This window comes from Impatiens glandulifera, chromosome 6 (assembly GCF_907164915.1).
Source record: "Impatiens glandulifera chromosome 6, dImpGla2.1, whole genome shotgun sequence".
NCBI lineage: Eukaryota > Viridiplantae > Streptophyta > Magnoliopsida > Ericales > Balsaminaceae > Impatiens > Impatiens glandulifera.
The window spans coordinates 30175361-30195366 of record NC_061867.1 but is presented as its reverse complement, the minus strand read 5'-3'; the positions used below and the strand labels follow the sequence as shown (position 1 = coordinate 30195366).

Below are 20006 nucleotides of genomic sequence, written 5' to 3'. Positions count from 1 at the left end.
TTTTTGAAAGCAGCATAAGCTAAGAAGATTCTAGTAGCTTCAAGTCTAGATACAGGGGCAATTGATTCCTCAAAGTCAATTCCTTCCTCATGTCCCTTGAGTTACTAGCCTATCTTTGTTTCTTATAACTAAACCATCTTCCTTTAGTTTGTTTCTAAAAACTCATCTAGTTCCAATGACAAATTGATCATCTAGACTTGGAATTAGATGTCAAACTTTGGTTTTTTTTAAATTAATTTATTTCTTAATGCATTGCATTGATCCAATATGGATCAAGCAATACTTCATCTAATTTCTTAGGTTTGATTTAAGAAATAAAAGCAGAGTTTGTAAATTCATCCATTAGTTGGTTGTTGGTCCTAAGAGTTGAAGATGGGTTACCTATGATTAAATAATTCAGGTGGGTGGTTTATGTTCCATTTGAAGTTCGATCCCAAAGGGTCAACTGTCTGGTCAGCTGTTTTAGCAACATCTAAACTGTCAGTCGCCTGCTGACTTTCAGTCTGGCTGTCTAGTTAAACATCAACCGGGTCAGCTAGCTGATTAGACGAGTTATTTATGTTGATCTGAACTTCATCATCACTATCAGATTGGAGAGTAGCAGCTTTCAATATGTTAGAGACTTCAATAAATTCATTAGAGTTATTTTCAAGAGATTCATCAAATACAACATGAGTAGATTCTTCAACAATTAGAGTTTGTTTATTGAAAAGTCGATATGTTTTGCTAACTAAAGAATAACCTAACATTATGTCAACATCTGTCTTCGCATCAAAAGTAGTCAAATGAGTTTAGCCATTGTTATGAATAAAACACTTACAGGCAAATATCCTAAAATATAATATTTTAGGAACTTTGCCATAGAATAATTCATAAGGTGTTTTTCATTTTATAATCTTCTAAGGATTTTAATTAAATTTTTAGGAGTTTTATCCTTAGATACTAAAAATACTACCCAAGTAAATCTAGAGTAATCATTAATTATAACCAGGGTATATCTCATTCCTCCTAAACTAGTTACTGGAATTTGATCAAACAGATCCATGTGCAATAATTCCAGACACCTGTCGGATTGGATATTCTCTTTATTTTTAAAAGTTGATCTGACATGTTTGCCCATTTGACGAGAAGGATAGACCTTATCTTTAGAAAATTTAAGTTTTGGAATGTCAGTTACAAGATCTTTTGAGCAGATGATGTTAATTATTTTAAAATTTAGGTGATTTAGTCTTTTAAGCCACAACCAGTTTTGATCATTTTTAGCAATCATGCATACAGAATCAGACATTTTATTCTTTCAGTTCATCTTATATGAATTTCCTATTCTACTTCATGTGAGTAGAGTGTTTCCCTACTGATCTTTAATAAGATATGCATGTTTTTGAACATCTATAGTGTACCCATTATCAAACATTTGACTAATACTAATCAAGTTATAACATAGATTTTTTACTAATACCACGTTATTAATAGTAAGGTTACAGTGGAGAATCTTATTCTTACCCACGGTTTTACCTTTGTTGTTATTACCAAAGGTGATCTTTGGTCCTGTGCATTTTGTTGTTTCTATCAGCATCCGGTTGTTGTCTGTCATGTGCCTAGAGCAGCCGCAGTCCAGATACGAAACAAAGTCTTCCAGGCTACTGTCCTAATTTACCTACACATATATACATTTACAACTTTGTTACTCATATTCATTTGGGTCCATGGTTAATCAGTCCCTTTGGGATCCATATTTGAGTTATTATTATGGATCTCCCATTTTGTGTTGTTAACAGTGCATATCTTTTAGACTCGACAGATGTCTTTATGCTTGTTGATGATTTCTTGACTTTAGAAAATGATTTTTGATGAAAACTTCTTGACTTTCTGTCAAGTTTTTATTTACCAGACCAGCTGACTACCCTCATTTGGGCTTAAGCCAACTTAACTTTTGGTCAGTTGGCTTAACGTATTTAATTTCATCTTTTGAAGTCAAGTCATCACAGTTGTGATTAGTTCCAATTTAAGTTAAATTTCCCTTGATAAAGTTTATGGGTTTAAGCTCGTCTTTTACTGGGTTCAACTTTTTGCTGGACTCAGTTGGGTTACCCTTACAAATCCCATACCAAATTTGTATCCGGCAGGCCTTTGTTGCTCAATCAGCTGCTCAACAACATTCCCAGATTTCACCCAAGAACTAATCACAAATTTTAATCTTTGGTTTTTAGTAAAAAGAGTTTGAATTATTTCTTTGAGCTTCTCATTTTGAGCTAAGAGCTCATTTTTTTTTCAAAACTTCTGGTTTAGTGTTTTGAGTTGAAAAGCTCGTACTATCATATTTGTTTTTCAAATTTATTTCATTAAAAGAGTCTGACAGTTTCTTATACTCAATGACCATGTCATTGAGTGCAGTAGTTAAATCATCTATTTCTTTCAGCCCATTTGCTTTTGCTTTCTTCAACTAACAGAGTTTTTTGTTCCTTCTTGTTCCTCCTATCAAATGACTTCTTGTCATCCCTTTTTGGCTTTCTGCAATCAGCCTTGAAGTGACTTGGTTTGTCATAATTAAAGCATTTTATGTTAGCATTGGAATCATTCTTATAATTATTTCTGTTTGAATTAGAGTTAGAATGATTTTTCTTCATGAATTTGCCAAACTTCTTGTCGAAGAGTGACATTGTATTGTTGCTGATTTGTTTAGTAGACTTCGTGGAAGTCGAAGCAGGTGGCTCTTCATTAGTCACTAGTGCTTTCGTTGTGATGGATGTGGATGGCTCGTCTTTATTCCTTGAGTTTATTTTAAACTCATAGGCTTTCAGATCGGCGAACAGCTCAATCTTGTTGAGGTCTTTTGATTCCCTCATGGTCATCGTCTTGATGTTCCATTCTCTAGACAAAGCTCTCATCACTTTGATAACAACCTCTCTATTTCTATATGTCTTTCCCAAAGTTGAGAGTTCAATGACAATGCTGCTGAATCTTTCATCGAATTCAGTTATTGTCTCTCTAGGACGCATCTTGATACTATCAAACTTCTGTGTGGCAGCCATCATCTTGTTTTCTTTTATTTGGTCGTTGCCTTCACAGAGTTGAATCAGCTTCTCCTAAATCTTTTTGGCAGTGGAACATGACTTGATCTTGCTGAATATGTTCTTGTCAAGAGTTTTGTAGAGAATGTCTTTGGCCACGTTGTCGAGGTTGACCTTCCTCTTGTCTTCAGAAGTCCACTCATATATGGGCTTCTTCTTCATCTCAGGAGCACCCTCAATTGTAGTTGTGGCTATGTTGACCTTCAGAATCTTTATGGGACCGTCTGTGATGACATACCATATATCATCATCTTGAGACGTCAAGTGAGCTTGCATTTTGATCTTCCAATCATCATAATCTTCCTTTGAGAACATTGGGATTTTATTTAGGAGAGACATGATTTAGATATCTACAGTTTCTAGAGAATAGAAAAACTCTCTCTAATACCACTTATCAAGATCGGTGACAACAATAAAAGGGGGGTTGAATATTGTTGTGCTAATTTTCACTTTCAATGCGATTGTAATCCTGTTAGAGATTGAAAATCGGTTTCGATTCTTTGATAAATCGTAGAAAGTTCTTGAACTGATTCAAGTACTGAAAGTGCTTGCTAGATTTAAACTGGTAGATAAAGGCTGAATAAAGCAGTACAGTAACAACACAAGATTTTATGGATGTTTAGAGATAAAACTCTTACGTCACCCCTTCTTCTATTTCCAGAAGGATTCTACTAGAAGACTTTGATTTGTATAGCCTTTACACAAACCCAATCAGAACACATGTCTTAACAACAGATAACGTTATGTTCAACTTACAACACTGAAAATACTAGCAGGTAGTACAATAAATTTTCTCTCAGCTTAATGTAGTAATTTACATAATCGCTTGAACAAAGATTTTGCTAATAGCAAGAATGAGTCACAGAAAAGCCAGAGAATCAAGAGAGTCATCGTTGTCCTTTGATGCCCTTTTTATATTTGTTGCATGGAAATGGTCGAATCTATTTCATAGATGTGTCAGTTTTTTTTTATGGTTGTACACCAGGTGTACAGGATAGTACATATAAGAATAATATTCATTGGTGCGTGGAGTACGGGATTGTAGTGCGCGGAATATTCGGTAGAACGTGATGTACTGGATAGTAGTGCACAGAATATTCATTAGAATGTGGTGTACTAGATAGTACTACGTGGGCTAGTGGAATAATTGTGTACGTGGCAGTTGTATATTTTGGCGTATTAAGCTAATGTAGCAATTTGCTGCTAGCGAACACAGCTGTTGGCGCAATATTGTTGTTGGCGCAACACTGATGTTGGCTACTTAGTTGTAAGCACAACACTGATGTGCTGAAGGAGCAAGACTGGTGTCAGAGCTTCTTTAGCCTGCTGTTAGTGTAAGGCTGTTGTTAGCGCTTCTTCATCTTGTTGCTTAAACAAGCCTTTTGTCAGCACTTCTTCAAACTGCTGTTGAGGCAAGGCTGCTGGTAGCGCTTCTTCAACACTATTGTTGGAACAAGGCTGCTACTAGCGCTTCTTCAACTCTTCTGTTGGAGCAAGGTTGCTGCTAGCGCTTCTTCAACACTATTGTTGAGGCATGTCTGCTGTCAGCGCTTCTTCAACCCTGTTGTTGAAGCAAGTCTGCTGTTAGCGTGCTGAAGTCAACTTTGTTGTTGGCAACCCTACTACCAAAGCTTCTTCAGCTCTACTGACATCAACTATGTTATTAGCGTCTCTTCAGCTCTACCTGCGCATTAAACATTTGCAGAACATAGTTTTATTCATTTATCAACACATCATTAAAACTATGCCGTATTGATTTTAATTATCCTAAGTTCATTTTAATCAATTAAATCGTTTTTCATATTTCAACTTATTTAAAGAATTCTTCTTTAATGATTTTCCCCATTTTTCTTTCTTTAACTTAATCTAATACAAAGTTTGTGTTAACCATCTCTTTACAATTTATAAGATAAAAAAATATGATTACAGATTTTGAGAATTAAATCATGTAAAAAAACATTTAATTTGATAAATTATACATGACTTATCTCTATACAACAATATAAACAGGTAAAAAATAACTTTTGACACTTATAATTAAATAAATAATATGGAATAAAATAATGTTTAAATACTTATTAGTTTCATATTTTATCAAAAACAACTTGTATAATATAATATATATATATATTAAGTATTTAAAATTCAGTTATTTTCATTTGATAGATTGAATATTTATTTTCAACACATTTATCCAATACATTTTAAAACTAAAAAATAAATCAGAAAAAAAGTAATTTAATAATCAACCAAACATAACATAATGGACATGCATTGATCATCTTAATATTAGTTCATTTTATCTCAATCAACCATAACATACACTAGTTCATTTTATCCTAATCTCAAACCACCAAATAAGACACTATCAAAATAAGATCTAAAACAAGTTCAAGTTAAAGGCTCATACTATTGAGATGATAACTCATGTTATTGAGATGATGATGCTTTTGCAGTAGATGGTGCAAGCATCACTACTTTGCATGTTTCCCTGTTATGTCTTAGACCAGCACATGAGTTTCATCGTCTCAGGACATTATGGACCTCACTTTGGGATGACATACACTTTGTTTGTGGCTGCCTTTCTTAACCTTAACAAATGGTTTTAGGCACACACATTGTTTTAAAATTTCGGAAATATCCCAATCGTCTTCATCAAAAACAGGATAACATGTCTCTACATATGCATTCAACCAAGATTTAGTTGAGTAATACATGTGAGTAAGGAAAATACAACGATTAAACAATTGTTTAGATAGATTGAACATGTGAGTTGAATAATACCTTGAGTAGAAGTCATAAGACACTAAATTCTGGTGATGGGCAGCAATCAGGGCATGCGTACAAGGAATATCGGATACTAAATACCCTATAAGTGCAAGTCCTATCTTTCAAATTGACTTTAAAACGGGACTCACTATCATGCACATAAAACTCGAATCGGTTAAGCGGGGAGACGTTATAGAATATGGCCTTCTCGAATCCTCACGTAATAACTTTTCATAAGTTGGAGATAAATGTTCTTGGTGGTTGGACGCTTTTTCTCTTCTATCATGAAATCAATGTTGTATTGTGAATCTTAAATAGTTAGTTATTATTGAAATGGGATATTTTCTAGCATTCTTGCTCTGACTATTAAAGCTCTCAACATAATTGTTTGTGAGTTGATTGCATCGTTTACCGGGAAAAACGCTCTACTCCATCTTTGGAACCCAATTTCTTCCAAATAGGAAGCAATCATTTGATCCTTAACCCTGTTCATATCAAAATACCGATTAAAATTGGAGACTGTGTACGCACGAGAATCCAAGTCAAACTCTGCGTGACAGTTATCAGTTTTGACTTTGGCCATAATATTCATCTTTATGTGATATGTGCACGCATCGTAGTCTACTTCTGTAAAAACTGCACACAAGGCATTGGCGATTCTTGGGTGTCTATCGGATACGTAGACGAGATCATCAACTAATCAAATTGTATCTCTCGGTTTTTGAATGAAATAAGTTCATAAGTTATTATTCTCTTAATCAACAACGCCGAATGCAACAGGATATAGTTGCTCATTTGCATCCAATGATATAGCTACCAATAGTTGACCTCCCACCTTGTGCTTAAGGAAGCTAGCATCAACGCACAATACATGACGGCATGAGGCTTTGAAACCCCTAATTGAGAGACCTAGGGACATGAACATATACCTGAAGTGGTCGAGCTCGTATATCTAGATGTCTGTTATAGTACCTGAATTATTCTTCTCCAATATGTAAAGGTATTATGGTAATTTTTCATATGAATCCTTTACTGGTCCTCGCACCATCATTAAAGCCTTTTCCATTGACCTCCAAGCCTTATTATAACTCAAATGTATCACATAAATTGTCTGCATGTCTTCAATTATTTTTTAGGCAAGTAGTCATGGTGATGGTCTATGTACTTACTCTTCGTGCACTGCCTAATAACCCATTTTGGTGTTTGCATTATTTTCTCTGGCCTCGACAAATCTGAGCATTAGTGTGTTGGTCGAATTTTCGAATCTCAAACATCTCAGATAATTTACCTTTCACAACACGTAATCTCCACTTGCATTTCTCATCCACACATTTCACATACCAAAGATGTTTTCTTGACTTCTCCACCTTGAATTCAAAATGATTAGTCATCACATATTTATATAACCTCAGTTGAAGTTATTTTTTATTAGCAAACAATGCACTAACTTTCAATACGGTTTCACTACTAATGTCATCCCAAATGAGCGGTCTATCAATATTGATGATGGGTATGTCGTAGGTATTGATCGGTCTATCAATGGAAATGATGCTCTTACAGTAAATGGTGTAGGTTTTGATGATCGGTCTGTCGATGAAAATGAAGCTCTTGGAGTATATGGTGTAGGTATTGATGATCGCCGAGGCGTGGGTGCAATTGCTGGTGCGGCACTAGTAGTAGTAAGCAAGTCCTCATAATGATGCAAAAAGTTTTCTCCTCCTGCTTCATTTTGACTTTCAAAGACATCATGCTGAAATATATCAGGAACAACTCCTGGTATACTTTTTTGTGTAAGTGGTAGTATACTTTCTTAAGTTGGTTATGTAAGTAGTGTTATCTTTTTCTTGAGTAAATGGTGACTTCTCTACTACAGAGACACACAATGGTGACACAGTGCGACCCGAAATCAACCGTGATAAATATGTGTTCACATCCTTATCTTGATCAATAACAAGAGGGGAGAATTTAGCATACCCGGAACATTATACTTGACTTAAAATACTAAATCATGTGTAGATTTTTGCAGGTTAAGTGTATCATAGATGAAATCAACTAATTCAGCAAATATAGTATTTTGGGGTAAATCTAAAGTTTTTATTGAACTTGCATGAAAAGACATTGTACCATCAACAAATTTCCACTCTCTATTATACAAAACGAATACTTCAGCTGCAATTGAAAACACGAATGGATAAATAATACTATTAGAATGAGGAGTTGTCGTGAGACGATCTCATACAATTGAAGTCATGCAATTATTCATTAAAGATTGTGTTGTCGCGAGACAATCGTGCCCGTCGCGAGACGATCGTTCCCGTCACGAGACGCGACCATACCATTTTTAACAAATTAAACAAACAACAAACAATGATCGATGAAGAAGAGTACCAATTGCCACCATCGCGCTCGTGCTCATGGTTGTGTCGTCGTCGTTCGTCGTTCGTTGTGGTTGTCCGTTGAAGATTGTCGTTTAGGTTTTCGTTTAAAGAGAAGGAGGAGAAGAGCGGGAAGAGAGAGAATGAAGAGAAGAGAAAAATGGAAAAAAAATTGCGAAATTATATTAAATAGTAAATGTATTCTGGACTTTTCAAAGACTGTTTCATCGCGAGACGATTGTGCCCGTCACGTAACGCGACGGGGATAATTTTGTCAAAAAATTATCAAATGGTCATTTGCACAATAAATTTCATGCGCTGATCACTTACGAAATTAAAGTAATTTTCAAAGTCATTTAGTCAAATTTCCCTATATGGCAAACAAGCTTTGTTTTCTTTATAATTTTGTTGCCAAAATATTTATAAAAAAAAGTAATTGAATAATTTAAAATTAACGAAATACCGTACAGTCGAAAAAGTAAGAAACTCATAGTCATGAGTCACTTTGACAGCGATGCCGTGTAGTTTGGTGGAGAGTGAAGACATCTCTCTCTTCTCTCTCTCTCCTAATTTCTGCGAACTTTCGGTACCAACTTTTTCATGGTATTTTCCTTAGGGTTAGTGTCTTCCTCGTTCATATTATCAATTATTTATACGACCCTCCTTCTCAACTAGTTGTTTCTTTTCTTTTCTTTTCTTTTCTTTTCACTTTACCCAATATTTACTTTGCCCATATCCCAAATTCTCCACCTTCTCTCCAATCGCACTCGCAATTCGCAAATGGACTTCAATCCATGGTCTCTTCGTTCCTCTGCCGCTGCTGCTTCCAGGCGTTATCATTTGCCATCTGGTTGGTCAAACTTTTTTGTTTTCTCCCTTTATTTTTCTTCTAAATCGGGTTATAAGAATTCTTAATTGAGATTGAAGGTTACAAGAACCCTGATGCATTTGAGGCTTTATTACCCTATCTTGGCATTGATCAGACGGAAATTGATGTGTATGCAGATCTGTATCATGGAGGAGGAGGAGGAGGAGAAGAAATTCTTGTCGAAGAGGAGTTGAGACCAGAGTTTCTCTGCCCTTTCTGTGCTGAGGATTTCGATGTCATCGGTCTATGCTGTCATATGGATGAGGAGCATGCGAGTGAAGTAAAGAGAGGGGTAAATGCTTTTCTTGTTTCAACTGTAGGAATTGATTGAACAAGGACTAGTGTATAGATAGAACAGGTCATTATTCCATTTACCAGATTGAATCGAAAAGAAATACAATGTGTTAAGAGGAAGTTCTTGACTAAGAATCATACATGACCATCAAGATAAATCTAACATTCTCTTGTACCTAGATCCATAGTAAAGATGATTTTATTTTCATCTTTCCAGTTAGTCTTTCAAGCTGTTATGAATAATCCCTTTGGATTTTCCTAACAAAATAACTATTTATATTGTTTACTATCTAACTATTATTTGCTCATTACAAATAATAATTAGGCACTTGGTATCTCACATATATGGTCTATACTAGTACGATTTGTAGGGTATGGTTTGTAATAGAAATGGAATAGAATTAGAAGATAGAGATAAGTGACTGATTGAATAAAAAGATGAGAGGGCTGAGACTGAATTCTTCATTCATATATTCATTGATATCATTCTTAGTGGCCTTACATTGTATTTATATTGTCTACATATGCACCAACACAATCTATTATAACAGGTTGTTGAGCTGGTGAAACACTTAGCGCATTTAATAAACAAGATTAAACTTTAACGGATTATTTAGTATAATGCCTTATCCTAATATGTTAGACATCTTATTTAGCCCTAAAACTTTAAAGAGTTGAATTTCACCTTCTTTTTTCCAAGAAAAGGATCAACCTTGTACAAATATTGTGAACACAAAAAATCGAAGCATTACTAGTTACATTTCTCAAATAAAGAGAAAAAAACTAGAAATGAAACTCATGCTACAAAGTTGGTCAAGCAACATTTTTGTAGTATCGATACCATTCCATGCAAAGTAAGAAATTTCAATTGAAGTTAGCAATTTTGTTCCATATTCCACTTTGAGTAATTGCACATTCTTGAATCTCCTTCCAAATTTCTTCCTCGTTTCTAGGTTTGGAACCAAAAGCTCTTGCATTTCTCTCCTTCTAGATTTCTTAAACACAAACGACAAACAAACATTTGTATAATGTTGAAAATTGTTTTTCCCTTTTTACTCGTAATCATGCATTCTATGACATTAATCCAATCATTAGGAGTAGACTTCTTCATCATACTTTATTTAAGTTTAGATAAATACAATGTAAGAGCATTGGAAAAGTTGTGATCAAACATATCTTTTTTCATTCAACACAGTGAGCACAACTCATTCTCAACGCACTTGAATATGCTAATTTGGTATTTAGTCATGAGCTTTCCAAGGAAAGCTAGCCAAAATATAAATTGGTGCGTAATATAAACCAATGCCAAGAGGGTTGTTCTAGAAAAATAGAACCTCCTAGAATATGTTTTGAGGACTACTCCAACTGCTACCACTTGACTAGTTATTTCCCAAGCATTTGAGAATTTAAAGGGTATAATATCATTTTAATTGGACTTAATCTTAGCATATTTTATAATATCAATTCATTAAGTAATATATACCCACATATTGTGTTAAATTCGACATGATGAACTTTATTTGGTTGGTCTCTCTCTCTTTTATATGTAACTCTATCAAATATGATGTATTTCCTCGCTTGATAGCTCACTCCTTTTCTAGGGAAGAATTTATTTGATTACACCTTTATTTGGAATCTTTTGTTTTTTGGATTCTAACAAGAATCATCATCCCTAGAGAAAGAGTGATTATACATGTTTTGTGTCTATATCTCTCTAGCTGAAAACAAATCTCTCTAAGAGGTGATTTTGGTTCGTCACATTTCCAAACAAGGCCATAGCCTTTCACAATATTGAGTATAGAAGGAGAATTATGCATTGATGTTGTTTCTCCTGTCATCTGAGGGAGAACTGCAATTGCTCGTTGGTGCCCATTTGGAAACACTTGTTGTTTCTATTTCTGGATCTGTATCCTTTTCCAGATACAAACAAGTTTGAAAACTGAACTTAGTCAGACACATTCCACAATTACTTTTGTTTCTTTATCTAAAAACGGATCCAGATACAATAAGTGTTTCCATTGGGGTAGGTCTTCCAAAGGTTTAGGCCACAGGTGCAAATCTGTCTAGTTTAAGTTTCATAGTTATTTAATAAAGTGGCTTGCAATATGTTGTTCAATAGAAGGATTTTTCAAATGCGCTTTAACAAAAAGGAATTGTTTCTCCATGCAGATATGCCCAGTCTGTGCAAAGCGAGTGGGGATGGATTTGGTCGGCCATATTACTGATCAGCATGCAAGTCTTCTAAAGATATCCTTTTTAATAAGACATCTTCACTTTATTAAGTATCTGAATAAAATGTTAAAACCTATTTTTCATATGCATGCATTTGTGGTTTACCTTGACTTGACATTACGTTCAGCGCAAGAGGCGAGTTCGCAAGGGTGGATCCACTCTAAATCTTTCTTTTTTGAAGAAAGAAATGAGGGATGGAAACTTTCAATCGCTTTTAATGGGATCATCTAACATGCTTCCATCATCCAGTGTGGAAGCTGATCCACTGTTATCCTCTTTTGTGTATAATCTACCACTAGTTGAGGAGGCTCCTTCATCAAAACCTGAATCCTCTATAGAAGGAAGCTTGGCAGAGGGCGTCATAGTTGAGGAGTCTTCGGAAAGGTATGGCAATTTATTTTGGTTCTCAAATAAATCCCTCTTGATCATTCATTTCTCTCCAGATGGATGCGTAGTTGTATATGCCCTATGCTTGTCATGATTTCCGATGCTCTTGTCAACATATGAATGTTTTATCTGCAGTCTGCTTTATAGACTCATGGATTAAATACTTGAGCTTGTTTGATGTAGGAAAAAAAACTTGTTTCATGAAAAGTGGATGATTTAGGCTAAATGAGTATAATATCATTTGTATTTAATGTTAAAAATGTTTAAAAAATTTAAAGTAAAGGTAATTAGTTATTTTGGGTGATGATTTGAATGATTTAAATACCTATGTTTTGCCTTTAGCCCTATAATTTGCAACGTTAAAAAATGCAGCATGAAATGAATTCATGTCGGGGATACATATCCTATACTACTTGGTGGTCTTGTTTACTGCTGTTGATAAAGAATAAACTGTCTTTTGGATGTTAATTTTCGCCTTGTGGGCATGCCCTTTGTAGATGCAATATTAATCAAATATAGAAGTGGAAATTTTTATACTATACAAAAGTATTTTTTTACTTTGGCTTTATTTGAAATTGGCAACAGTTGACTGCTTATGGCAGTGTTTATGATTCTTTGCATAATTTCTTTTCTGAAATGCAAAGTGGGTGATTCCTTGGATTGTGTGCAGTAGCTTGTTTGAGAGACTTTATGTAACCAAAATAGGCCGGTACCATAATAATACAAACTGGCTTATAGTTTGGTAGGGTCAGTTTGATAGCTTAACCAAGACCTTGTTTGATCTAGGGTTATTTGAATAACCAAGTGATTATTTCAAATAACCCTGTTTGATGTAAGTTATGAAAACCAGTTTATTTGAGTAAAAAGACCCCTTCTGTCTGCTATGTGCTCTCATAGGTTATTACAAAGTTTTCCCACTTTTTATTTTTTATGAAGGCACAATACATGATACTTTTATAGCCTTCAACTTGCTTCCATTGGGTAACCAATTATACAAATTCATGTGAGCCTCTATACATACCTTGCATAGCCATGAATAGATAGTCAACGAATTATAGATTTGGAATATGTCAACAAATTGTAGCTTAAGACCTGTTTATCCATAACCCGGTGGCTACATTTGGTCCTCATTTGGAAACATGCACCTGGTTACAAAAATTCTGGATGGGATGCGATTATGTTTCTGTAGTATTTCTGTCACCTTCTAAAGCGGTTTCACATCCTTTGGTAAACTTAATATGTTTCGGTATCTGATAGGTGATTCCAATTGGGGTTAGTTGGGTAATTTTGTTTTCAAATGTGGATATCTGACAGGAAAAAGTTTGAAATAGACCTTTCTGATGTCAATCCAAGAACTGACAAACATGTTGTTATGTCTTCACAACAATTGTCTTACAATATTAGATGTCTTCTTGTACATTGTTCTGCAAAATTGTATAGTTGAGCTTAATTACATCCACATGACAGTGCTTCTGTAATTGATGACAGGAACTCACACCAGTCGCCATTGTCAGCTAAAGACCAAGAAGAGATGACAAGAAGGTGCGAGTTCATTCAAGGACTTGTGATGTCCACTTTCCTTGATGATAGTTTATGAATTGTGATGATGAGAGTATTATGTAAACTACCAACTTTGTGTATATATAAGGAATTGTTGCGAATAGTTCTTAGGGGAAGAGGGAAATGATGAATCTGCGCAGTATATGTTTAAGTGGAAAACCTTTCTATGCAGTTTTCAATGTAGACTATTATATACTAGTACTAGTATATTGCATGTTTATTTAATAAATTAAAATAAATTGAAGAAAAGCAAGTTTTCTTATATACTATCAAGTGGAAATTGAGATTGTCTGGAAAATGTTAAGTTGGATTTCACTTTTTCTTTGTTTTTTTAATCATTGTATTGTGAGTTTTGTAAAATAGCAAAAAATGTGGGGATCTGTTTGTGATTCTTCTTTGAACTGGAAATTAAAATAGAGGAATACTTTCTTGGATGGACTTATTTATAGCCTGAGGAATGATTTCATAAAAAGAATTTTGTGAGGAAAAATATTTTAAAAAAAGAAATGATATATATATGGCACCTTTATATTGTACATGAGTGCTATTTAGAACCATTCATATTTTTGTTATTTGATTGTACTAAAAATCATCAGATTATTTTCCGGTTAATAGAAAAGGTTGTTTATTGAAGGATTAAATCTATTATTTTCCTATATTAATTCTACAAATGATTTTGAAAAAAAAAAAAAATTGAAATGAACAAGAAAATAACAAAATTAAAAGCCCGTCGACGCTGCCAAGAGGTGGCTGTGAGGCGGGGACTCAAGGGTGACTCATAAGACGCGTCGGGCAAGAAGAATAAGGAAATGTGAGTCAACACGATTTTTACCGTGATTTCGTCGACTCATCCAATTCACAATTTACAATGAAACTGGCATGAATAGTTGTAGTATAGGATGCTCTTAACTGGAGATTTATACAAAAATACTATTATTGTATGAATATTAATATGAAGAAATTTAACTTGTTTAATTAAAATTGAATCTAAAATGTTTGATTTCTTAGGAAAAGATTTATGTCTATATTCAAATAAATCGATTTAATAAAATTTAAATTTATGGAGAATGAGTTGTTACTATTGTGTACAAAGAAAAATGAAACACATTATCATATATTTTTCCATTAATGTTTTTATATGTGATAAATATGATAAAATAAATGATGTTCATAATAATTAGATTAGTATTAAAGAATTAATGTTTACTTGGTATAAAGAGAAATTATTTTTTTAATTTTGTTCAAATATTCAAATATATTGGGAGCTTATGTATAAGAAATTTGAAAGGAAAAAAATGCATTTGTTACAAACCTAAAAGCAAATAAGAGATTAGAAATATTATATTTTGTGAAAATTGAAATCAAGTAACAGATCAATGTCAAATCCACAAAATATATATTATTTGAAGTAACAAACAATTTTAAAAAGAGTTTCCAATAATATATATGGTGACAAACAATTGACTCATCAAGAACTCCTCTGATGATCTGTTTGGAATGGAAAAGTCCTTCCAATGTTTAATCTATGGTGAGGATAGCCATGTGGAAGGTAATCCGAAGGATTAAAGACAGGTAAAGAAGACGAGTTCTTGTTAAAGACTCGTGTTCTTCTTGACTTCAAGCAATTATCGATTACTCTCATCTCTTCCGATAGTTTCGCTCTAAAGTCGAATAAATCTTTAGAAGAACTTGTTGTATTATTGATGTTAGCAATGGAGATTATTGATGATCTATTAATGGAGCAGCAACACTTTGCATAGAGCTTCTTCTGCCTCTCCATGTTGAATTCTTGTCTTCTAAAGTCATGGCTCAAACATATGTAAGCCTACATATGCACAAATAAGAGTTATATATATTAAATGCGGAAATGGTCAAATTGGAGTTTCTTATTTGGGTCATAAATATTATGGAATTTAACTATCAAATTTTATCAGAATAATGATTTTGACTATCGAATTTCAGAAAATCGATAATTAAAACTATTAATTCGATGAAATTTGGTAATTAAATTGGCGACATTAATCTTTTATTTATTTATAAATGTGTTAACGATTATGTAGATAATATGTTAACGACGTTTTAAAATTGTTTAACAAAATCTCGTTTATATAACTTTAACAAATAGCCTCTTGAGAGCCTCAAATGACCTCCTGAAAAATTATAAAATTTAAATGAAAAAATCCAAAATTTCAAATGACTTCCTGAAAGGGGGAATTTGAGCAGATGACCCCACTGATAGGGTGAATCACCAATTGTGCGAGTGTATAATTTAAATAGCGCGGGTGACTCTATTTTTTTTAATGACAATTGTACCATTGTGTAACGCAACTCCAGTTGCGTGACGCAATCAGAATTTTTTTTTTTTCAAATTTTTTTTTCCGTCTCGCGATTGCGTAACGCAACTGGAGTTGCGTGACACAGTTGGGGCATTTTCGTCGAAAAAAATTTCATAATTAAAATTTTTTGAAAAATAAAAAAATAAAAAATTGCGTCACGCAATCTGAGGTTGCATGACGCAACTGGGGCATTTTCGTCCGAAAACAGTAAAAATGGTCACCAGCGCTATTTAAATTATCTACCATCACTTTCCGCATTTCACCCTGTTTTTAGGGTCATCTGCTCAAATTTCCCCTGAAGGAGCCTCAAATTGTCATTTTGGTCTATATTAAATATAAAATAAGTAATTTAAAAATATGAATTAATGTTTATAAATTTGCCTGGTGAAGAAGCTTGAATGCAGCTTCAGCTTGAGGATGTTTGTTCTTATCGGGATGAAGCCTCAAAGCTGCAAATTAATAAAAATGATTAAATATTAGTTATTGTCAAAATAGTGCAAAGTTGTTAGTTCACATTAATAATCTAAGATTGAAATCAAAGTCAAATTTAATTAACAATACAATACACAATAACTAATACTAATTATGTCTAAATTATTTTAGTTAATTGTTATTATTCTATTTCTATTTAGAGTCTTATTCCTATATTAATGTTATCTATATAAGATACTTTCATTATTATAAATTTAATTTATTTCAATTCAGCCAATTTAATAAAACATGTTTCAATAAAGTCAATTAGACTCTTCTTTTTATACCTATATCTTATTGTGAATAATATTATATTTATATAATAATATTGAATAATACTATATTTATCTATTACTTTAAGTTAAGCTGTCAAAATCAAATTATTTATGTATTGAAAATATTTTGTTTATGTCTATAAATTTGAAAACAAAATTAACTTTTATCACAAAATGTCAATGTAATTCACTTTTAATTTATTTAAATTCTCACAATTTTTTTAATATGAAAATATTTAATTGTTTTGGAATTAATATTCGAATTAGAAAAGTTACAATTCAAATTCTTTTATAAATCTCTAATATTAAGAATTTGAATTATAATTATAATTTAATAAAATTAATATAGAGTATTTTATAGTTCTCACTCCATTCTTTTTAGGTTTGAATTATCATTTCATATTTTTTTTATGTTTTTTTAAATAAAATAATTTATTATTTTATAATTTAAAATACTATTAAAGTTTAAAATTAATAAAAAAAAATAATTTAATAAGTTAAAATATATATATTTTTTTTAATTTAGTAAGTTAGTATTTTGAATTAATTAATATATATATATATATATTAATTTAAAAAGTTAAAAGGTTATATTTATATTTTGTTTTTGAATTTAAAAAGTTAAAATGTCTTTTTTTAGATATTAATTGGTTGTGTTAAACTAATATTTTAATAAAATAAATAATATATATTAAATTTATTTGTATTATATATTTTTTTTACCAATATAAAAATTGAAATTAAATTATAATTATATAATTTTCCAATCAATCATATGAATGGAATGAAATTAATATCAATTCTACAAAAATTAGAATTGGAATTTTAATGTTAATTCTAATTCCCTTAAATTAAATGTATTTTTAGATAAATAATTTTTTATTATAAAATATTGTTTTTAATATATATTTAATCTTTTTACTTAATTATTATATTATAAAATAATAAAATATTTTAATATTATGGTTTTTAAATTTTTTTAACAAAATTAATAATATTAATAATATTAATATATATTTATATATATATTATTTATAATTACTATAATTAATAATAATTTAATATATATATATATAATTACATACATGCCAAAAATTAATTTTTTTTTGTTTTTATTTATTCAAATTTCACACATTTTATCATTCTGCATAAATAAAATATTTGTATGCACATAAATAAATTTGACTCATAACCAAATTATTAAAAAAAATCTTATTTTAATATAATATGCATTTTTTAAAATTTTTATAGGAGTTCTTCGATGATGGTTTTTTTAATCTAAAATTAATTTATTTTAATTATTTAATTACTAAATTAATTAATTAAAATATTTTTTTTATGAATTTTAAAATTTAAAATTTTAAATAAGATATTATAATAATTTAATAAATTAAAAAACATAAATAAAATTTTCATTTTTTTTTATTTTAATGGAACACAATCTTTTTCAAAAACCCAACAAAAATACCCAATAACCCAAAATAAAACAAGCTCCGCAATTACCTAGTTTATGATATTGCTTCTTGATCACATCCAACTTAGCATTCTCCTCCACCTATTTTCATCCAAATTTATTTATTTTTAAAAGTTTTTATTAAAAAAAATATTAATAAAATACTTGGAAAACATATAAAAAAAGAATGATAGGGACATGAACGGATCCAAAATTATATTTAAGGTGTGGACTTGAAAAACAAAATGAAGATAAACTTTGGAATTGACATTAAAAAATGAAATAAAAAATATAATTGAAAATAATTAAATTTAAAAATGTCACATCATTCACTCTACTATTTCATTCTCCAAATTCTCTCATCATATCATTGTTCTTAACTAATATAAAATTTATTAAAATTTTATAACATAAAACTTAATCTTTTATAATACTTAAAAACATACCAAATACAAACTCATGTACTATAATATAAAAATAATATTAAAAAAATAAAAATAAAAATTTATAACACTTTTAAATTTATAAATAAATAAATTATGTATTTATAACTAATAATTATATAATATATAAAATAAAAAATAATTTTATTTGTCTCAAATATACATGACTTTTATGAAAATAAAAATAAAAATATTTATCTCTACATTAACAATTTAAAATATCATCCATATCAAAAATGAAATTTTTTATACATTTTTTTTTAATTTCATCTTAATCCAATAAAATAAAAAATCTCAAATAATAACTTTATATATTAAAATTTATATAAATATTAAATTTAAATATAAAAAATAGTATGAGTCACCTCAACCCTATGCTGCGTTGGTTTCTGGATATGGGTAAGAACTTACTCGAAGAACAAGATACCAGTCAATAAACGGGTGGAGTCCGAGATGGCGGTGACGATGAAAGCATGTGACGGCGCGTGAAGAAATATCGCAGATCTCTTTCACCAGACGGCATTTGCTCTCTTCTTCATCTTCTCTCACCATAGCAAACAAAATATGAAATATATTTATAGAGAGAGAGAAAAAGATGTTATATATATATATATATATAGCAGAATAGATCGTTTCTTACTTGGGGTTTAATTAATTGCGGTTTTGCGTTTGTTTGAGGATATCATAAATGGTAGACCCCATTATTAATGTCAAGAATACCATATTTTTGTTTTTCAAATTACTAGTTTTCATCAAATTTTAGATTTAAAATTAAATATTGATCTAAGCAGTAAGCACACTCAATTAACATATATTGGATATTAAAAAATCTTAGCTTTTCATAAGATAACATTTGGGACCGAGGAATTCCACCATGTTGCTGATCCTGCACCCATAGCCGTTGCTGCTGGTTTCCTTCCGACCGAGCGATGGAAACTCGTGTTAGCTTTCCCGACACATCCAACCGACACATCCAAACCGATAGATAGCCCTTAGGTTTTATTTTTTTCTAAACCAAATAGTTAATCTCTTAGGGTTATATTCGACACCGGATGGAGACTTGTTGCTCACCTAGGACTGAGAAAACGGACTTGCTACTCGCCTAGGACCGACTGGAGGCCGTTGCACGCCACCGAGGATTTGCACTCGATAGAGACCTGTTGCACGCTGTTGACCGAGGACTTCTGCACATACTAAAGCCAGCGACCAGTGAATTGCGCCCAGATTTCAACCGCGACCAAAGAATCTACACCCGCTACTAGCTACATTCCACGCTCGATACTTGGCATCCAACCGAAGATCCTGCACCTGAGGGAAGCCATCGCTTGTTGTCGACTGAGGAGGGGAAGCTTGTTGTTGTTGGCTGCCGACCGAGGATGGATGTTGTTGACCAAGGATCGATGGATGGATGTTGTTGACCAAGGATCGATGGTTGAATGTTGTTGCACGCTAGGATCGACCAAAGGTTGTAG

General features: G+C 31.9%; 2 protein-coding genes across 3 annotated transcripts; one reads left to right on the top strand and one right to left on the bottom strand.

The window, feature by feature from the left end:
• Positions 1–8755: 8755 nt before the first annotated feature.
• On the top strand, positions 8756–13891 carry LOC124944094 (protein DEHYDRATION-INDUCED 19 homolog 4). Of its 2 annotated transcripts, none has more exons than XM_047484556.1 (5): positions 8756–9065; positions 9143–9375; positions 11547–11624; positions 11731–11993; positions 13485–13891. In XM_047484556.1, exons 1-5 carry the CDS (start codon positions 8996–8998, stop codon positions 13591–13593), a joined length of 753 nt encoding a protein of 250 aa, XP_047340512.1. In that variant the 5' UTR covers positions 8756–8995; the 3' UTR covers positions 13594–13891. The 2 variants fall into 2 exon arrangements, with proteins under 2 accessions (XP_047340512.1, XP_047340513.1); XM_047484557.1 differs by having other exon boundaries at positions 8760–9065; positions 9221–9375.
• Positions 13892–14935: 1044 nt separating this feature from the next.
• LOC124941076 (dnaJ homolog subfamily B member 3) lies at positions 14936–19086 on the bottom strand. Its single transcript, XM_047481342.1, has 4 exons — positions 18946–19086; positions 18142–18193; positions 16274–16341; positions 14936–15381 (listed from the first exon to the last, which is right to left on the bottom strand). The coding sequence occupies exons 1-4, from the start codon at positions 19084–19086 to the stop codon at positions 15025–15027; spliced, it is 618 nt and encodes a 205-aa protein (XP_047337298.1). The 3' UTR covers positions 14936–15024.
• Between the last annotated feature and the right edge of the window lie 920 nt (positions 19087–20006).